The sequence below is a fragment of the Rhinatrema bivittatum genome, chromosome 7 (genome assembly GCF_901001135.1).
Source record: "Rhinatrema bivittatum chromosome 7, aRhiBiv1.1, whole genome shotgun sequence".
NCBI classification, from domain to species: Eukaryota; Metazoa; Chordata; class Amphibia; order Gymnophiona; family Rhinatrematidae; genus Rhinatrema; species Rhinatrema bivittatum.
In genome coordinates this window covers 1,789,613-1,805,356 of record NC_042621.1, presented here as the reverse complement: position 1 = coordinate 1,805,356, position 15,744 = coordinate 1,789,613, and the positions used below count along the sequence as shown (strand labels likewise).

Genomic DNA, 15,744 nt, shown 5'->3' with positions numbered 1-15,744 from the left:
GTTTTTTTTTTTTTTTTTTTAAACAAGTGACCAGATCACGGAGAAACATCCTTGAAAAAACAGATAAAACAACCTGACACAACAAATAGAACAGTAAAAATGTACAACCACACACGATACACTGGTATAACTGTCACAGAAACCACAATCGTGCGGAAACCGTCATAAAACCACTGAAACGGAAAAACAAAATTGCAGAGAATACGAGCGGAAACCTAGAACTCTGTGGGCGGGCGTCTGGACTGATCCATGGTACTACTGGAATGAAAATTAGCAAAGGTAAGAACCTAATTTTCCTTTCCCAGTACGTACCAGGATCAGTCCAGACAGCTGGGATGTACCCAAGCCGCCTTAACTGGGGTGGGACCCTGAGAGTCCCGCTCGAATCACACTGCTCCCAAAGGACTCTGCAGGAGGTCCCCGGACATCCAGGCGATAATGCCTGGAAAAAGTATGCCATGATTTCCATGTGGCCGCCCTGCATATCTCTTGGCAAGAAACCAAGTGATTCTCTGCCCATGAAGTCGCTTGAGAACGCAGAGAATGAGCCTTAAGCCCAGGGGGAACAGGCTTACCGCAGCCAACATACGTGGCCGCAATAGCACCTTTTAACCAGCGTGCAATCGTAGCTTTGGACGCTTGAAGACCCTTCCTGGGTCCATTCCACAAGACGAAAAGGTGATCCGACTTTCTAAAGTCATTCGTAACCTCCAAATAGCGTAAGATAATCCGACGGACATCCAAACGCCTCAAGTCCCGGCCCTGAACCGACTGTAGCTCCTCGTCCGAAAAGGAAGGTAATTCCACCGTTTGGTTGACATGAAACGGGGAGACCACCTTAGGTAGAAAGGAAGGAACAGTTCGGAGGGAAACTCCGGACGCCGAAATGCGCAAAAACGGTTCCCTGCAAGAGAGAGCCTGAAGCTCCGACACCCGACGAGCCGAGGAAATGGCGACAAGGAAAACAGTCTTGAGCGTGAGATCCTTCAAAGAAGCCGCCTTAAGAGGTTCAAACGGAGCCGCACACAATCCACGGAGAACCAAGTTCAAGTTCCAAGACGGACAGGGAAGCCTGACGGGAGGACGCAAGTTTCTAACCCCTCGCAAAAACCGAGCCACGTCTGGATGACTCGCAAGGGAAGAGCCTTCGACCTTACCCCTCAGGCAGCCCAAAGCCGCCACCTGAACTCGGAGTGAATTATATGCCAACCCCTTCTTTAAGCCATCCTGTAAGAACATAAGGATATCCGCCACTGACGAACGTCCGGCCGAAGTCCCTGCCGTGTCACACCAATCATGGAAAACCTTCCAAACCCTCGTGTAGGCGAGCGTAGTGGAAGACCGACGCGCCCGGAGGAGAGTAGACACTACCGCGTCCGAATAACCTCTCTTCTTCAACCGCTTCCTCTCAAAAGCCAAGCCGCCAGACAAAAACGATCCGCCCGATCGAAAAATACTGGACCCTGCCGAAGAAGATTGGGAAGATGACCGAGACGTAGTGGGCCGTCGACTGCCAGGTTGACCAGATCCGCGAACCACGGGCGCCGCGGCCATTCCGGAGCCACGAGAATCACTGGACCGTAATGGGACTCTATGCGTCTTAACACCTTCCCCACCAGCGGCCACGGAGGGAACACATAAAGAAGAATGTGACGAGGCCACGGAAGGGCTAGCGCGTCCACCCCTTCCGATGCGTGCTCTCTTCTCCGACTGAAGAAGCGTACCGCCTTTGCATTTTGGCGAGTCGCCATGAGGTCCAAGCGCGGAGTCCCCCAACGCTGCGCGATGAGAGCCATCGCCTCCAACGAGATCTCCCATTCTCCTGGATCTAGGTGCTGCCGGCTGAGGTAATCCGCCTGAACATTGTCCACGCCGGCAATGTGGGTGGCCGCGAGACGCTCTAAGTGCCTTTCCGCCCAGGACATCAACAGCGCCGCCTCGATCGCTACTGCTTGGCTTTTTGTGCCTCCTTGTCGATTTATGTACGCCACTGTGGTCGCATTGTCCGACAGAACTCTTACTGCTCGACCACGTACCAGTGGAAGGAGACAACGCAGGGCCAGGCGGACCGCTCTGGTCTCCAATCGGTTGATGGACCAAGTCGCTTGGAGTGCCGACCAGTTGCCCTGGACCGCACGGGACTGGCAGACCGCACCCCAGCCCGACAGGCTGGCATCCGTCGTTACCACCAACCAAGACGGGGGTTCTAGGTCCACCCCCTGTAGGAGATTGGCTGGGGTCAACCACCAAGAGAGACTGGAGCGAGCCGGTTCCAGCAAGGGCAATTCCATCCCGTACTCCTCCGAGCGGGGATCCCAACGAGATAGAAGTGCTCTTTGTAACGGACGCATATGCGCAAAAGCCCATTGTACCATTTCCATAGTAGACACCATATGACCAATGACTTGTAAATAATCCCAGACCGTGGGAATCTCGAGCTCTAACAGGCGCCGTACCTGAGTCATGAGATTGAGCATGCGTTGCTGCGAAAGAAAAACCTTGCCCACCAAGGTGTCGAACCGGGCTCCCAGGAACTCTAGCTGTTGGGTCGGTTCGAGTCTGCTCTTCGCGAAGTTGACTACCCAACCCAACCGCTGCAGCTGGCGCACCACTAAGGAGACCGCCCGGTTGCATGCCGCGTGCGACTTCGCCCGAATGAGCCAATCGTCGAGATAGGGATGTACCAGGACGCCTTGCCGGCGGAGGGAAGCCGCTACCACCACGAGAACTTTGGTGAATACCCTCGGCGCGGTGGCCAACCCGAAGGGGAGGGCGCAAAACTGGTAGTGGTCCCCCATCACCATGAACCTCAAGAACCTTTGATGCCGTTCTCTTATTCCGATGTGCAGATAGGCCTCTGTCAGGTCCAAAGAAGCCAAAAATTCTCCCTTGTGGACGGCCGCAATAACAGACCGGAGGGTCTCCATCCGGAAGCGGGGCACACGCAACGCCTTGTTTACTCCTTTGAGATCCAGAATGGGTCGGAAGGTGCCCTCCTTCTTGGGCACCAGGAAATATATGGAATACCGACCCGTCCTGAGCTGGTCCCGGGGAACCGGAACTACCGCCCCCAGAGCCTGTAGATGGGCGACCGTTTGGGCTATAGCTACTTGTTTTTCTACGGGGGCCGCACGGCGATATCAGGAAGAGATCCCGGAGGGGACGTACAAAATCCAACTCGTAGCCGTACCGAACCACATCGAGGACCCATTGATCCGAAGTAATTGCGGCCCACTCCTCCCAGAACCGGGACAAACCGACCTCCGATAACGGGCACGGAGGAGTGGGCCCGCGCACCTTCATTGTGCGGGCTTGATGGCAGGAAAACCTTGGGAAGATCCCCCGCGTATAGGCCTCCTGCCGCGAAAGGAAGAAGAAGACCAGGCCTGGGATCTCGTCACCTGCTGCCGCTGGGGAAGGGAACCCCCTCTTCCCCCACGGAACCGCCGTTGCCCCCGAAAGCGAGCCCTAGCGTTACCAAACGACCGAGGCTGCCGAGGCTTATCCTCGGGCAACTTGTAAACCTTGTTGTCACCCAGGTCCTTAATGAGCTGGTCCAGCTCCTCGCCAAACAGCAGCTTGCCCTTAAAGGGGAAGGAACCTAACCTCGCCTTAGAGTTGGCATCCGCCGACCAACGACGGAGCCAGAGCAACCTCCTGGCCGAGACCGCCGAGGACATAATGCGAGCCGATGTGCGCAACAAGTCATACAAGGCATCCGCTGTATAAGCGACCGCCGCTTCAACACAATTCGCCTGCTCAGCCTCGCCCGGAGGGAGCTCCTGCATGGTCAGCAGCTGCTGAACCCAGCGGAGGTTGGCCCTCTGTACAAGGCTGCTGCAAGCCGCCGCTCGGACCCCCAGTGCCGCCACGTCAAAAATGCGTTTTAATAAAACCTCAAGCTTGCGGTCTTGGAGGTCCTTTAACGCTATACCCCCCGTCACTGGGATAGTTGTATGCTTCACCACCGCCGTGACAGCCGAATCTACCGCGGGTGTCTTCAAAAGCTCCAGGGAATCCTTGGGCAAGGGATATAGCCTTTCCATGGCTCGAGTTACCCGCAGAGAAGCCTCTGGGAGGTCCCATTCCTTTGAAACGATCTGTAAGACCTTGTGGTGAAAAGGAAAGGTCTGCGGAGGAGCTCGAATCCCTGCCATTGCGATATCCCCTGTAGACGTGTCCGCCTCCTGAGGCGGAGTCGTCAACTCTAGCTCCTGCAACACGTGGAGAATAAGGGAGCTTAATTCTTCTTTCCCAAACAAGCGGAGTACCTGGGGATCATCCCCAGCTACAGCCCCCGGATCGTCGGCCATCAGCAAGTCCGGAGCTCCCGGGGATTCCGGAGCGGCTCCTGTGTCTCCCAGGTCCCCAGCCCCACCCCCCCCTTGGGCGGGGACCCTTGATCCCGGAGGACCCCACGTCCGGTGGACTCCCCCCCGAGACGGGGGCGGTCTTGGGAACCTTCGGGGGAGCGGGAGCCTCCGCCTCCCAGCCGGATTCTGCCTGTAAAAAGGCTTTGTGCATTAACAGCACAAAATCAGAAGAAAATGGCACTGACCGTTTCAGACTCTTCTTCTGACCACCCGATGCAGGGGGGCCCCGAGGAGACCCCGAATCGGCCTGGGAGCACGGGCTCTGTGCCTCAGGAGAGGGAGGAGGGGAGATCTCCTCCTCCGACGCTGAACAGGCAGCCTGCCGCGTGTTCAAAATGGCCGCCGCACTCCTCCCCGGTGGAGGAGGGGCCGAAGGACGACTGCCTGAGGCGCTGCTGTGCCGCTCCGGAGAAAGGCGAGACGATCGGCTGCGGGCAGCGCTCGGCCCCCCCGAGGGTCCCTCGCCCCCGGGAACACATCGGGGGCAGAGACCCCCGCGGGAGAGTCGCGCCCCCGCCTCTCCACAGGTCAGGCAGACCGAAGATCGCGGCATCAGCACCGCGAACGGAGCAGCACGACCAAATGGCGCCAAAAAAATCTCCGAGAGGAGAGCCTCACAGAAAACGCGCGCCGGGTGAGCTAGCCACCCCCTCCGGGGTCCGAGCAGGCACGGGCAGGCCGGGGCAGTAGAAAAACGAGCACACTGCCTGTCTCCAACAGGACTTAAACTGCTCTGCAAGTAAAAACTTTTTTTTTTTTTTTTTTTTTTTTTTTTTAAACCCCCTTCAGGACTACAGCCTGGAATTTGGGGGGGGAGGGTGACCGGCCCACCGGTAAGCTCTCCCCCAGGCTGCGGACACACTAACCCGGGAATATCAGAAGGGTACTACCCTCCGAGCCTGCCTCACACTAATGCCTAGCTACGCAGCGCAATACACTCACACAGACATTCACACAGACCGACAGGCAGACAGAGGAGAGAAAAGGAAGCATCCAATGATCTTGCCCCCTGTCCTACCTTACTTTTTATAGTGTATTTTATTGTTTTAATTTTACCCCAACCGATAGATAGAAACGACCGGAGCAGGACCGCAGGTTATGCCTCTCAATCTGCTGGAGTCAGAGATTATACTGAAGGATCGCAGGGGGCACACCAGTGTATATAGGGGGTGCTTTCAGTTTTCTCTCTGACTCCATCTGCTGGAGGGGAGGCATAACCCAGCTGTCTGGACTGATCCTGGTACGTACTGGGAACTGGTCAAAACAGGAAACTAATGTCAACAAGAAAAATCCAGAGTGTCAGTGGTCTTTTATCATGGGTCCTTTGTCTGGGCTACTTTACAACAAGTAGTGCCTTCTTTGCAGTTATTCTTTCCACCCATTTCCGTGACAAACTCAATATTTTGTGGGCTGCAAGGCTGGCCCAGTAGCTCAGGCTGCAGCTATGAGGGCTTCAGCACAAAACATCCAGGTTTGGATCCCCTATCCTATGGGGCCAGCAGGGCTCGGGTGCACCATGAGGCGGCCATGTTCAGATGCAGGGCAGAGAGGGAGGGAGGGAAACTAAGCTGAGGAGGCAGCTCTCCAGCCCTCAGACAGGCGACAGGTCCCAGAGCTGCCTCAAAGACCTGACAGGAATTAATGAGGCGCAAAAATCTAATCTTTTCCAATGGAAAGGGAGCCTCAAAACTAGGGGTCACGATATGAAACGCCAAGAACAATGTCAGGAAATATTTCTTCACTGAAAGGATGGTGGATGCATGGAATGCCCTCCTGGAAGAGATGGTGAGGACAAGAACGGTAATGAAATTCAAAAGGGCGTGGGACAAACACAGAGGCTTCCTGCTGGCTAAAGAATGGAACTGAACAAATGGGGTAACTTCACTATCTGCTTGGGGTAACCTGCACGGAGCGGCAACTGCTACTGCTTTGAAAAAATAATTTTAAAAACATTTTACAAAGAAAACTTGCTGGGTAGACTAGAGATGGACCATTTTGGTCTTTATCTGCCATCATGTACTATGATACTATGAAGCAATATCAAGGGGGAAGAGGCAAAACAGAAATCAATTCTAGGGTATAAAGGTGTCACAGTGAATGCCCTGACATCACTTGTTGACCATCAATGGTGCATTTACTGAACTGCTGCAAGGCTGTACCAGACGCCATCCACACGTGACAGCCTTATGCCTTACTTTCCTGTTTATTCTGAGGCTTTGTTAACTCTTAAGGGTTGACTAACTTGCCTCCAGTGATTGTGGAAAATAGCAGGAAATAAATGAAATTACATAAATACTTTACACAGACACAACAGCCTGTGGTGGCACTGCCAGTGATCAGTGGATAGGGACCAAGAGGGAAAATCTTGTATCAGTTACAATCAACTGAGGACAAATCACATAGGCAGACTACATTTCTTCGGATAGCTGTTCTTATTGGACAATTACCTCTCGGGACACAAGGCTGCACTATTTTAAACTGTCATGGGTTGTTGATCTTGTTTCATATGTACAAAACACATCTCCCGTTCAAACCGAACCGAAGATCCAGTAAAGAAGACACTCTGAATGCAGAGCAGGTGACCTTCTGTCTCACGCACATTCCCCTCTGCCAAGAGCTGGCCAGGACAGTATTTTTAGTCTTTTATTTAAAGACTTTTTATTCAGTGTCTGAAACCAAGCTAACCTGCTGGTTTAGTTTACAACAGTCAGGAAAAAAGGCAAAATAAAGCAATTATACCAGTAAGGAGGGTAAAGTCCCTTTCCATTCCGGCAGAAACGTCTCCGCCACTGGGCTGGGAGAGGCAATGTGCAGGCCTATCAGTAGTGCAAGTACGGCCTCTCCCCTGGGCTGAAAGACCCCGCCCTGGGGATCCGGGAGCTCTGCAAAGCTGAAAAGCAGCCTGGCTTAGGCCGATTTTAGCTGTGTGACTGCAGCTCTTGTGCAGCTGGGAGAAATCTACCTAAAGCCGAGCATAATTGTATCTTTCGGTGCAATCTGACATCCGTATTGTTACCCCCCATACAACAGCTCCAGCTCTCTCTAATTATCCTTGGGGAATTGGACACCCCACAAAGACAGCAATATTACAAGTCTTATATTTTCTTATCTTCTGCATTCAAAAAGACAATTATTTCTCTCACTGGCTCACAATTTTCAGGGAGGGAAAGATGACTTAAGGTTATGAAAGTCAGTGCTAATTACAATCCTTACTGTTAGACAGCAGCATAAGGAACATTTGTGTTATAAATTACTGACTTGTGTTTATGCCAACTTTGCTAGCATTAAGCCTAAATTCTACCCATAGCATTACTCGTCCAAATGCTGGTATAAGAACATAAGAAATTGCCATGCTGGGTCAGACCAAGGGTCCATCAAGCCCAGCATCCTGTTTCCAACAGTGGCCAATCCAGGCCATAAGAACCTGGCAAGTACCCAAACACCAAGAAGATCCCATGCTACTGATGCAATTAATAGCAGTGGCTATTCCCTAAGTATAATTGATTAATAGCAGTTAATGGACTTCTCCTCCAAGAACTTATCCAACCCTTTTTTGAACCCAACTACACTAACTGCACTAACCACATCCCCTGACAACAAATTCCAGAGCTTAATTGTGCATTGAGTGAAAAGTTTTCTCCGATTAGTCTTAAATGTGCTACTTGTTAACTTCTTGGAATTCCCACTAGTCCTTCTATTATCCAAAAGTGTAAATAATCGATTCACATCTACTCGTTCAAGACCTCTCATGATCTTAAACACCTCTATCATATCCCCCCTCAGCCGTCTCTTCTCCAAGCTGAACAGCCTTAACCTCTTCAGCCTTTCCTCATAGGGGAGCTGTTCCAGTCCCCTTATCATTTTGGTAGCCCTTCTCTGTACCTTCTCCATCGCAATTATATCTTTTTTGAGATGCGATGACCAGAATTGTACACAGTATTCAAGGTGCGGTCTCACCATGGAGCGATACAGAAGCATTATGACATTTTCCATTTTATTAACCATTCCCCTCCTAATAATTCCTAACATTGTTTGCTTTTTTGACTGCTGCAGCACACTGAGCCGACGATTTCAATGTATTATCCACTATGACGCCTAGATCTCTTTCCTGGGTGGTAGCTCCTAATATGGAACCTAACATCGTGTAACTACAGCAAGGGTTATTTTTCCCTATATGCAACACCTTGCACTTGTCCACATTAAATTTCATCTGCCATTTGGTTGCCCAATCTTCCAGTCTTGCAAGGTCCTCCTGTAATGTATCACAGTCTGCTTGTGATTTAACTACTCTGAATAATTTTATATCATCCGCAAATTTGATAACCTCACTCATCGTATTCCTTTCCAGATCATTTATAAATATATTGAAAAGCACCGGTCCAAGTACAGATCCCTGAGGCAGTCCACTGTTTACCCTTTTCCACTGAGAAAAGTGACCATTTAATCCTACTCTGTGTTTCCTATCCCATGACTTTTTAGTTTTCTTAGATACCTCTCATGAGGGACTTTGTCAAACGCCTTCTGAAAATCCAAATACACTACATCTACTGGTATTTGGTAGCATGAACGCAGAGAAGGAGCAGGTAAGCTCTATAGCAGCGCTCCCCAACTTTTCAGGACCACATAGGGTATTTCAAATCAGCAAGAGGGGCAGGGGTGGGAGGAGGTCCTGCTCGGAGTTTGCTGAGTCGGGGAGGACAGGAGAGAGCGTGCCCCTGCTGAGCAGGGTTTGAGGGGGGAGGTGTGGGTCTGGCTCTTTCTGCGGTTTGAAATGCTGGGGGAGAAAGGGGCCAGGTTCCTGGGGTGAAAAGTGTGAAACAGAGAGAATGTCAGTAATAATATTTCTAGATTTCTCCGTAAGTGGCAATCCTGCCTCCCACCCTTTCCCCAGTATCTGCCCACTTAGGGGAAGCAGTGGGTGGGCAGGGTAGGTGGTGAACGGATGTTGGGATGAGATGTGTGTTTGCGTGTGATGTACACTCTCGCGTTCTTGCGCTCTCTCTCTGCTTCCTTCCCCTTCCAACATGCCAGATTCACGGTCTATCCCTCTGAGGGCCCTAATCCCGGGAGAGAAACTTGGAATTTGGGTTCTAATAATGAGGATTTCGGCACTGTGCCTCCAAAGCCTGCATCCTTAAGGAATCATGTTCATGCCCCCTCCCCCCCACAGCTCTGGTGGCAGGGTTAGGAACTCCAGGAACCACCATTCTTACCCGGCTTTCCCCGGCAGCCCCACAGTACCAGCAATGCTCCCCTCCCTGTCACCTGCACCAGCCTCCACCCTGCTTACAGCTGTGCTGCAGTCACCCTCCCTGTCTTCGGTCCAAGTGGCTCCACCTGCACAGGCAGCACTAGCTCCATCAATGCGTGGTGGCCCTTGCACTGGCATGCACTGCCCACGCTGCTCTGATGAACTGCCACGTGCATGTCTGACTTCACGTATCCGAGGTGGAGACAGCAGCGGAACGCGCTCCCACCGCCGGCCGCATCAAGTCCTATTCATTGCTGCTATGGACCTAATCAAGCTCCTTTTGCCATTGCTGGATGAGATGCCAGCCAAGGGCTGCATCTGGCCCTTTAGGTCATGGTTTGGAGACACCCTCTCTATAGCCTTCCACAGTCCTAGACAAGAAGCAGGTTACCCCTCTAAAGGGGTGCCTGTCTACATTTGCTTGAAGGTGAAACATTTCACAATTACTGCTCCTTCAAGCGCTTGAAGGATTAGGCATCCAGGGGTTCAGCTCCTGCATGTTGGAAACAGTAGAGAGGAAGAGTCAGTTACTGTTCATAACATGGCACTGGATAATCAGCCATCGAGCAGCAGGATCACTGAGGGCCCAAACTCAGAATGGAAAGCAAATAAATGGAGAATCGACCCGTCATTGCACTTTCTTCTGTAGTAGACGAGGATCTTCTAAGAATCGGTTTGGGGAGATGAAATTCCTCCTTGTAAATGTATTTCCCTTATATGCAATAACAGCCTGACTCTTGTGTAATTATTAACTTAACTAATTGAACTCCTTTTTCCTACTACACATTGGGGGAGCTGACACTGGTGCCTGACAAAGGATGAAGGTAACGAAGGCACGCAGCGTGCACCACACCGCAAGTAATAATTAAAAGGAACGTTTACAGCAGAGGAAACAAAAGAATTCAAAGTCTGCAAAGCCATCTCCTCCAGCTCTGAAATTACTGCCCAGCCCTGGCTTTTGTTGCTTCAGGGAACTGTCAGGAGTCGGCTGTAGGAAGGGCAAGAAACTTAGGAGCTGTTCAGCGTTAGTCACACAATAAAAGCCTCGTTTTAATGGAGGAGGTTTCAGTGGGCCGAGGAAAAATCTTCAGCAGGGGGGCTCCAGTTCAAGTGTGTCTGCAGCCTCGGAGAACGCCTGTTGCCAATTACAGCCACTAAAAATAAAGAGTGAGAAAATCTTGTGACGGGAGTTCTAAGCCTTGCTCTGCCAACGACTGAGTGACCTTGGATAAGTCACTACCCTCCTTGTGCCTCACACTAATCAGCTGTAATTGGGAAACAAGGCCGTGGCTCACACCTTATAACGTTACCAAGCCCCTCTGGAAACTGCGGTCCGGCCATCCACTTCAAACATGGCTGCACACGCCTCTCTCCTGCTCGCAGGAAAGGATATCACGGAATTCCGGCACGGACCGCACGGTCCAGATGATGAGATCTTTTTCTGGGCATTACGGACGTTTGGTGAAGTGGGAAACACACAAGGTCAGATTCAATTTCTGCAGCTGCTCCACTACCCCAGCAGCACAATGTGTTCTGATGTGGTAAAACCTAACAGCAAAAAAAAAACCAAAACAGATCCACAGCAACACTCAACACAGGCTGATTCTACTCCAGTCACATGGAAAAAGTGAGAATCTATTTATGGAGGTGCACAGAACCCCCAAAATAAAATCTAAGTGACTCAACAGAAAAGCAGGTCACAGAAAGGACACCCAGCCATTTTCTGATACAAGACTATTAACTGCAAACAGTGGAAGAGCACCAGTCCAAGAGAAGCCACCAAATACAAACTTCATCAACCCACATAGATCGTGAATACATTTGACGTCTCTAACTGGACTAATTGCCCACACATAGGGAAATGTGGGACACTTCAGAGGTACTGCATTTCTGGTTTCATGATATTATCTTACAGAAGAGTGCTTGGAAAAGCTGATGGCCATACACTCAACCTGTGCTTGCCAAATAAAAGGAATATTTACAAGAGATGTCACAAGACAGTAAGGTGTCACTTTTGGATGATGCGATATTATAAATGAACACAAAAAATATACCGTACATAGGGCCTTCCAGCAGAACAGATGTATAATATGCCAGCAGGACATGCTGAATGGCGCGTGTTTCACAAAAATCACATCTCCTGGTGGAGTCTAGCACTGCGAATGAAATACGGCAAAATGTGTGGTGTGCTTTTACTGACCACAAACAATGCTGATATTCTTTCCACTGTTGCTAGTTAACCAGAGATTGAGCTTTTGAGCTATGGGAAGAAATGCAATACAAAGAAAGGCTTAAGACATACAAAATGTACTCCATGGAGGGAAGAAGAGAAAGGCGGCCATGATAGAAACATTCAAGCAGTTTCAGTAAACTACAGGGAGGTAAAATTTTCCATAGAAAAAAATTCCAGGGCAAGGGGCTAGAGCAAACTTAGAGAAAACTAGAGAACATCCTCCTTTACTAAGAGTAAGGCATGTGGGGTTAACTTGCATGGAGCAGCAGTTACTTCCCTGAAAAGAAGGCAGGGGGTAACTTGCACGGAGCGGCAGTTACTATCCTTAATAGAAGGCACGGGTGTATCTTGCATGGAGTAGCAGTTACAAACATAAGCAGCTTTCTGGGCAGACTGGATGGACCATTTGGTCTTTACCTGCCATCACTACTGTGTTAGTGTGATAGATGCCTGGGATGCACCCCAGCAGAGGCAGTGATCACCAAAATTAGGACAGAATTCAAGCACACATGGGAGAGATATAAAGACAAGAGGTAAGAAAAAGGTGACTGCAGCATTAGAAACAACCCACCCTTTGCTCTCTCCAGAGCAGAGAGGAGGGAGAAGTGATAAGGAGAAAATAAGGCATAGACAGAGGAAGCAGAAGCTAGTAATACTGCAGGCCATGGCACAGCCAGGTGAGAACCAGCAGGCTACAGCTCCACAGACACCAACTGGGTCCAGGCTGGTGGTGGCTAAATACTATCTAGCAAAGGCACAGTAAAATATTAGAGGATGGATATTTGATATATAATAAGCACATAAGCTTCTGCAGCAAGCAGTATGGAAAAGGATTACTGAATGATCTATTATCTGCCATCATGTTACATGTTTTACACAGTAACGATCTCACACACAATTCCTCTGAAGTTCCTTAAAGGGCTCACTGACATTTCTTTCCATGCTGTTTCATGATCTCCACTACTTTTCATACAGCATGTGCATTCTTTAATGGACTAAATATATATCGGTGACCTTAATATATCCAACTTTTAAGAGCATAGCTCTCTTCCTCAGTAGCCTCCACAAGATGTGGGAATTACGGTTGGCTCTCTCACAGATGTGAGGGCTGGAATAGTTTTTTTTGTGTGGTGTCAAAGGCCATCTTTGGCCGCCTCTGATGCAGAACACAAGCTGTGTGTCAGGGGCTGCCTTTAGCAGCCTCCAATACAGACACTTCCACAGTCTTCAATAGCCCCCTTCATCAAGTCAGTTTAAATAGTACTGAGTCAGCCAGGCATGAGGCTGCCAGCATTGTCACTACAGATAACAGGGATAAGGGGTGGCATGGGAGAGAATGACATCTGACAGAGAAACTTTACAATTCAAAGATGTCCTTATTAAATCATTTTATTATGTGTTTGAAATTTTTTGATTATGGATCCTAAAACCCCCTTTTGAAATACCCTCATTGTGAGGTCATTAAACGATATCTTTTGAGAAATGTTCACTTACTGGTGTCACTTTACTCTTCTCTCTAATGTAAAATAACACATTTGTGAAGATTAATTCTTGTTCTTAATATTTTTATGTATTCCGCTGATGTAGAATCCTTCCCCACATATTTTGTTTCAGGTTAGGGGGTTGTCAGAAGGCTAGAACTGTTTTCTGTAAACCGACATGATGAGAACGAGTTCTTGAATGCCGGTATAAAAAAACCTTAAATAAATAAATAAATAAATAAATAAGAAAGAAAGAAGCGGGAATATTTCTTTCAGTAATTTATCCTCCATTGGTACAGGCTGTAGGTCTTTTGGGATTTTCCTTAGGTTTCCCACTCCAGGCTATGTGTTACTATGAGTAGTTTCCGTCCATGGATCTCCTTTTCTTGCACTGTAAGACGTTTTCCCTGGGGCTTTTGAGTGAGGATGCAATTTTCTTACAGATGATGTTGGGGCAATAACTCTTATTTGAAGGATTCCATTAGAACTTCGAGGTTGTCCTTTGATCAGGTTTTAAACCGCACTTTCTAACTGAAATCATTTAATGGCAGAACATTTCCTACAATATATCTTGCTTTGCTTTTTCCCTTTAGGTCAACATCATCCAGAAACTATTACATAACACACTTCAGTGACGAAACAACCCTCCCTTGCAATTTACAGCAGCCGAAAGTCACATTCAAACACCCAGATCCCACTATTAACAGATACCCAAAGCAAAATCATAAGTCCTCAAGCCTTGTGCTTAGCGGAGAGCTCGAACCAACAACATAGACTTAAGTTTATTACTTGTTGAATGACTATTGCTCAATGATTATTTGCTAATTTTTAGCTAAGCATCATTCTTTAAACATACTTCAGTAACTTATAAGCAGAGAGAAATTTACAGTCAACTATATATCACACTGAAAAAGATTTAATAAAGTATTCAATATTTTGTTTATAAAAAGTCAGCATTTTTGTTACACAATATTGATAACTTTTGTTGCACTTATTTACAGGTGGATTATGATTTCCTTCAATTACCCCTTCATGAAAATTGAGAGTCTGTGACTGTATGAACAACGCTCTTCATTTGTTTATGAGCTCAATTGTTATATTTAAATAGTTTTCGGTTTTCTATAGGAAGAGCGCATCGGAGTTCATATTTCACAGGTTTCCCTAGGTAGACATGCCTAGTGTCAAGAAGGTATACAGCCTTAGGCAAAGTAGGACTCACAGGTTAGCAAGTACAGATAAAGACAATAAATACCCCACCTCTTGAACTTCTACTGAAATCATCTCTCTAGATTAAAACAATTGTATTTCCCTTTCCCACAGCCCCTGCAGCGCCTCGCCTCGCCTGCACAGCACTCGCTCTTCCTTCTCCTGTCCCCAGCCTCTCCCAGGTCCCACTCACCTTCCTTGCACCGCCTCCTCCAGATGGTGTCGGTGCTGAGGATTTGCCGAAACTTCTTGCAGACCTGGGCCAGGTTGGGCAGCTCGGGACCGGGAAGGGAGGCGAAGATCTCCACCAGGAGCTCGGGAGGCAGCTGCAAGAGGGAGCGGCGGAGCACGGGCGGCGGTGAATCAGACAGGGGGGCGGCGGGGACGGGGCCCGGACCCTCGATCCGCTCCTCCTCTTCGGGCTCTCCCTCGGGGCCCTCGTGCTGCGGCTGCTGTCTCCGCCGGCAGCCCCGAGTCGAGCCGACTCCGCATAGCCTAGCACACACAGCCATCCGCGCACAGGCCGGGCAGACCGTGACAGCGCCGCGCTGCGTCATCCCGTCACGCAGCCCAGGCAGACCGTGACAGCGCCGCGCTGCGTCATCCCGTCACGCAGCCCAGGCAGACCGTGGCAGCGACGCGCCGCGTCATCCCGTCACGCAGCCCAGGCAGACCGTGACAGCGCCGCGCCGCGTCATCCCGTCACGCAGCCCAGGCAGACCGTGACAGCGCCGCGCTGCGTCATCCCGTAACGCAGCCCAGGCAGACCGTGACAGCGCCGCGCCGCGCCGCGTCGCGTCATCCCGTAACGCAGCCCGTGCAAACCGTGGCAGCGACGCGCTGCGTCATCCCGCACGCAGGAGGAGGACCCTGGCTCGCGGTGAACTATTTTCCCTTAAAGGGGAAGGGATAAGATTACTCACTTCTCCGGTGCCCCCTAGTGGGGACACCGGAGGCTAATATTAGGATGGGTAAGACTGAGGGAGGGAAGCGGGGGGATCCTTGAAAAACTAAAGGCCAATGATCTAAATTTTAAAAAACACATCTCTACTAGAACAAAAGAAGGATTCCACAAACTACAGGTAATCAAACACCTAAAACCACTGCTTCATCCCCATGACTTCAAAACAGTCCTTCAAGCCCTAATATTCTCCCTAAGACCACTACAGCTTCTTCAGAATACCGCTGCCAGAATCTTAA

General features: G+C 49.7%; 1 protein-coding gene across 1 annotated transcript in view; it reads right to left on the bottom strand.

Annotated features, from left to right (window-relative positions):
- Window positions 1-15,148, bottom strand: part of FBXO31 (F-box protein 31) — an 81,263-nt gene extending 66,115 nt beyond the window's left edge. Inside the window, 1 exon segment of the mRNA XM_029608040.1 lies at window positions 14,738-15,148. Coding sequence (XP_029463900.1) covers window positions 14,738-15,101 — 364 coding nt within the window. The 5' untranslated portion in view covers window positions 15,102-15,148.
- Between the last annotated feature and the right edge of the window lie 596 nt (window positions 15,149-15,744).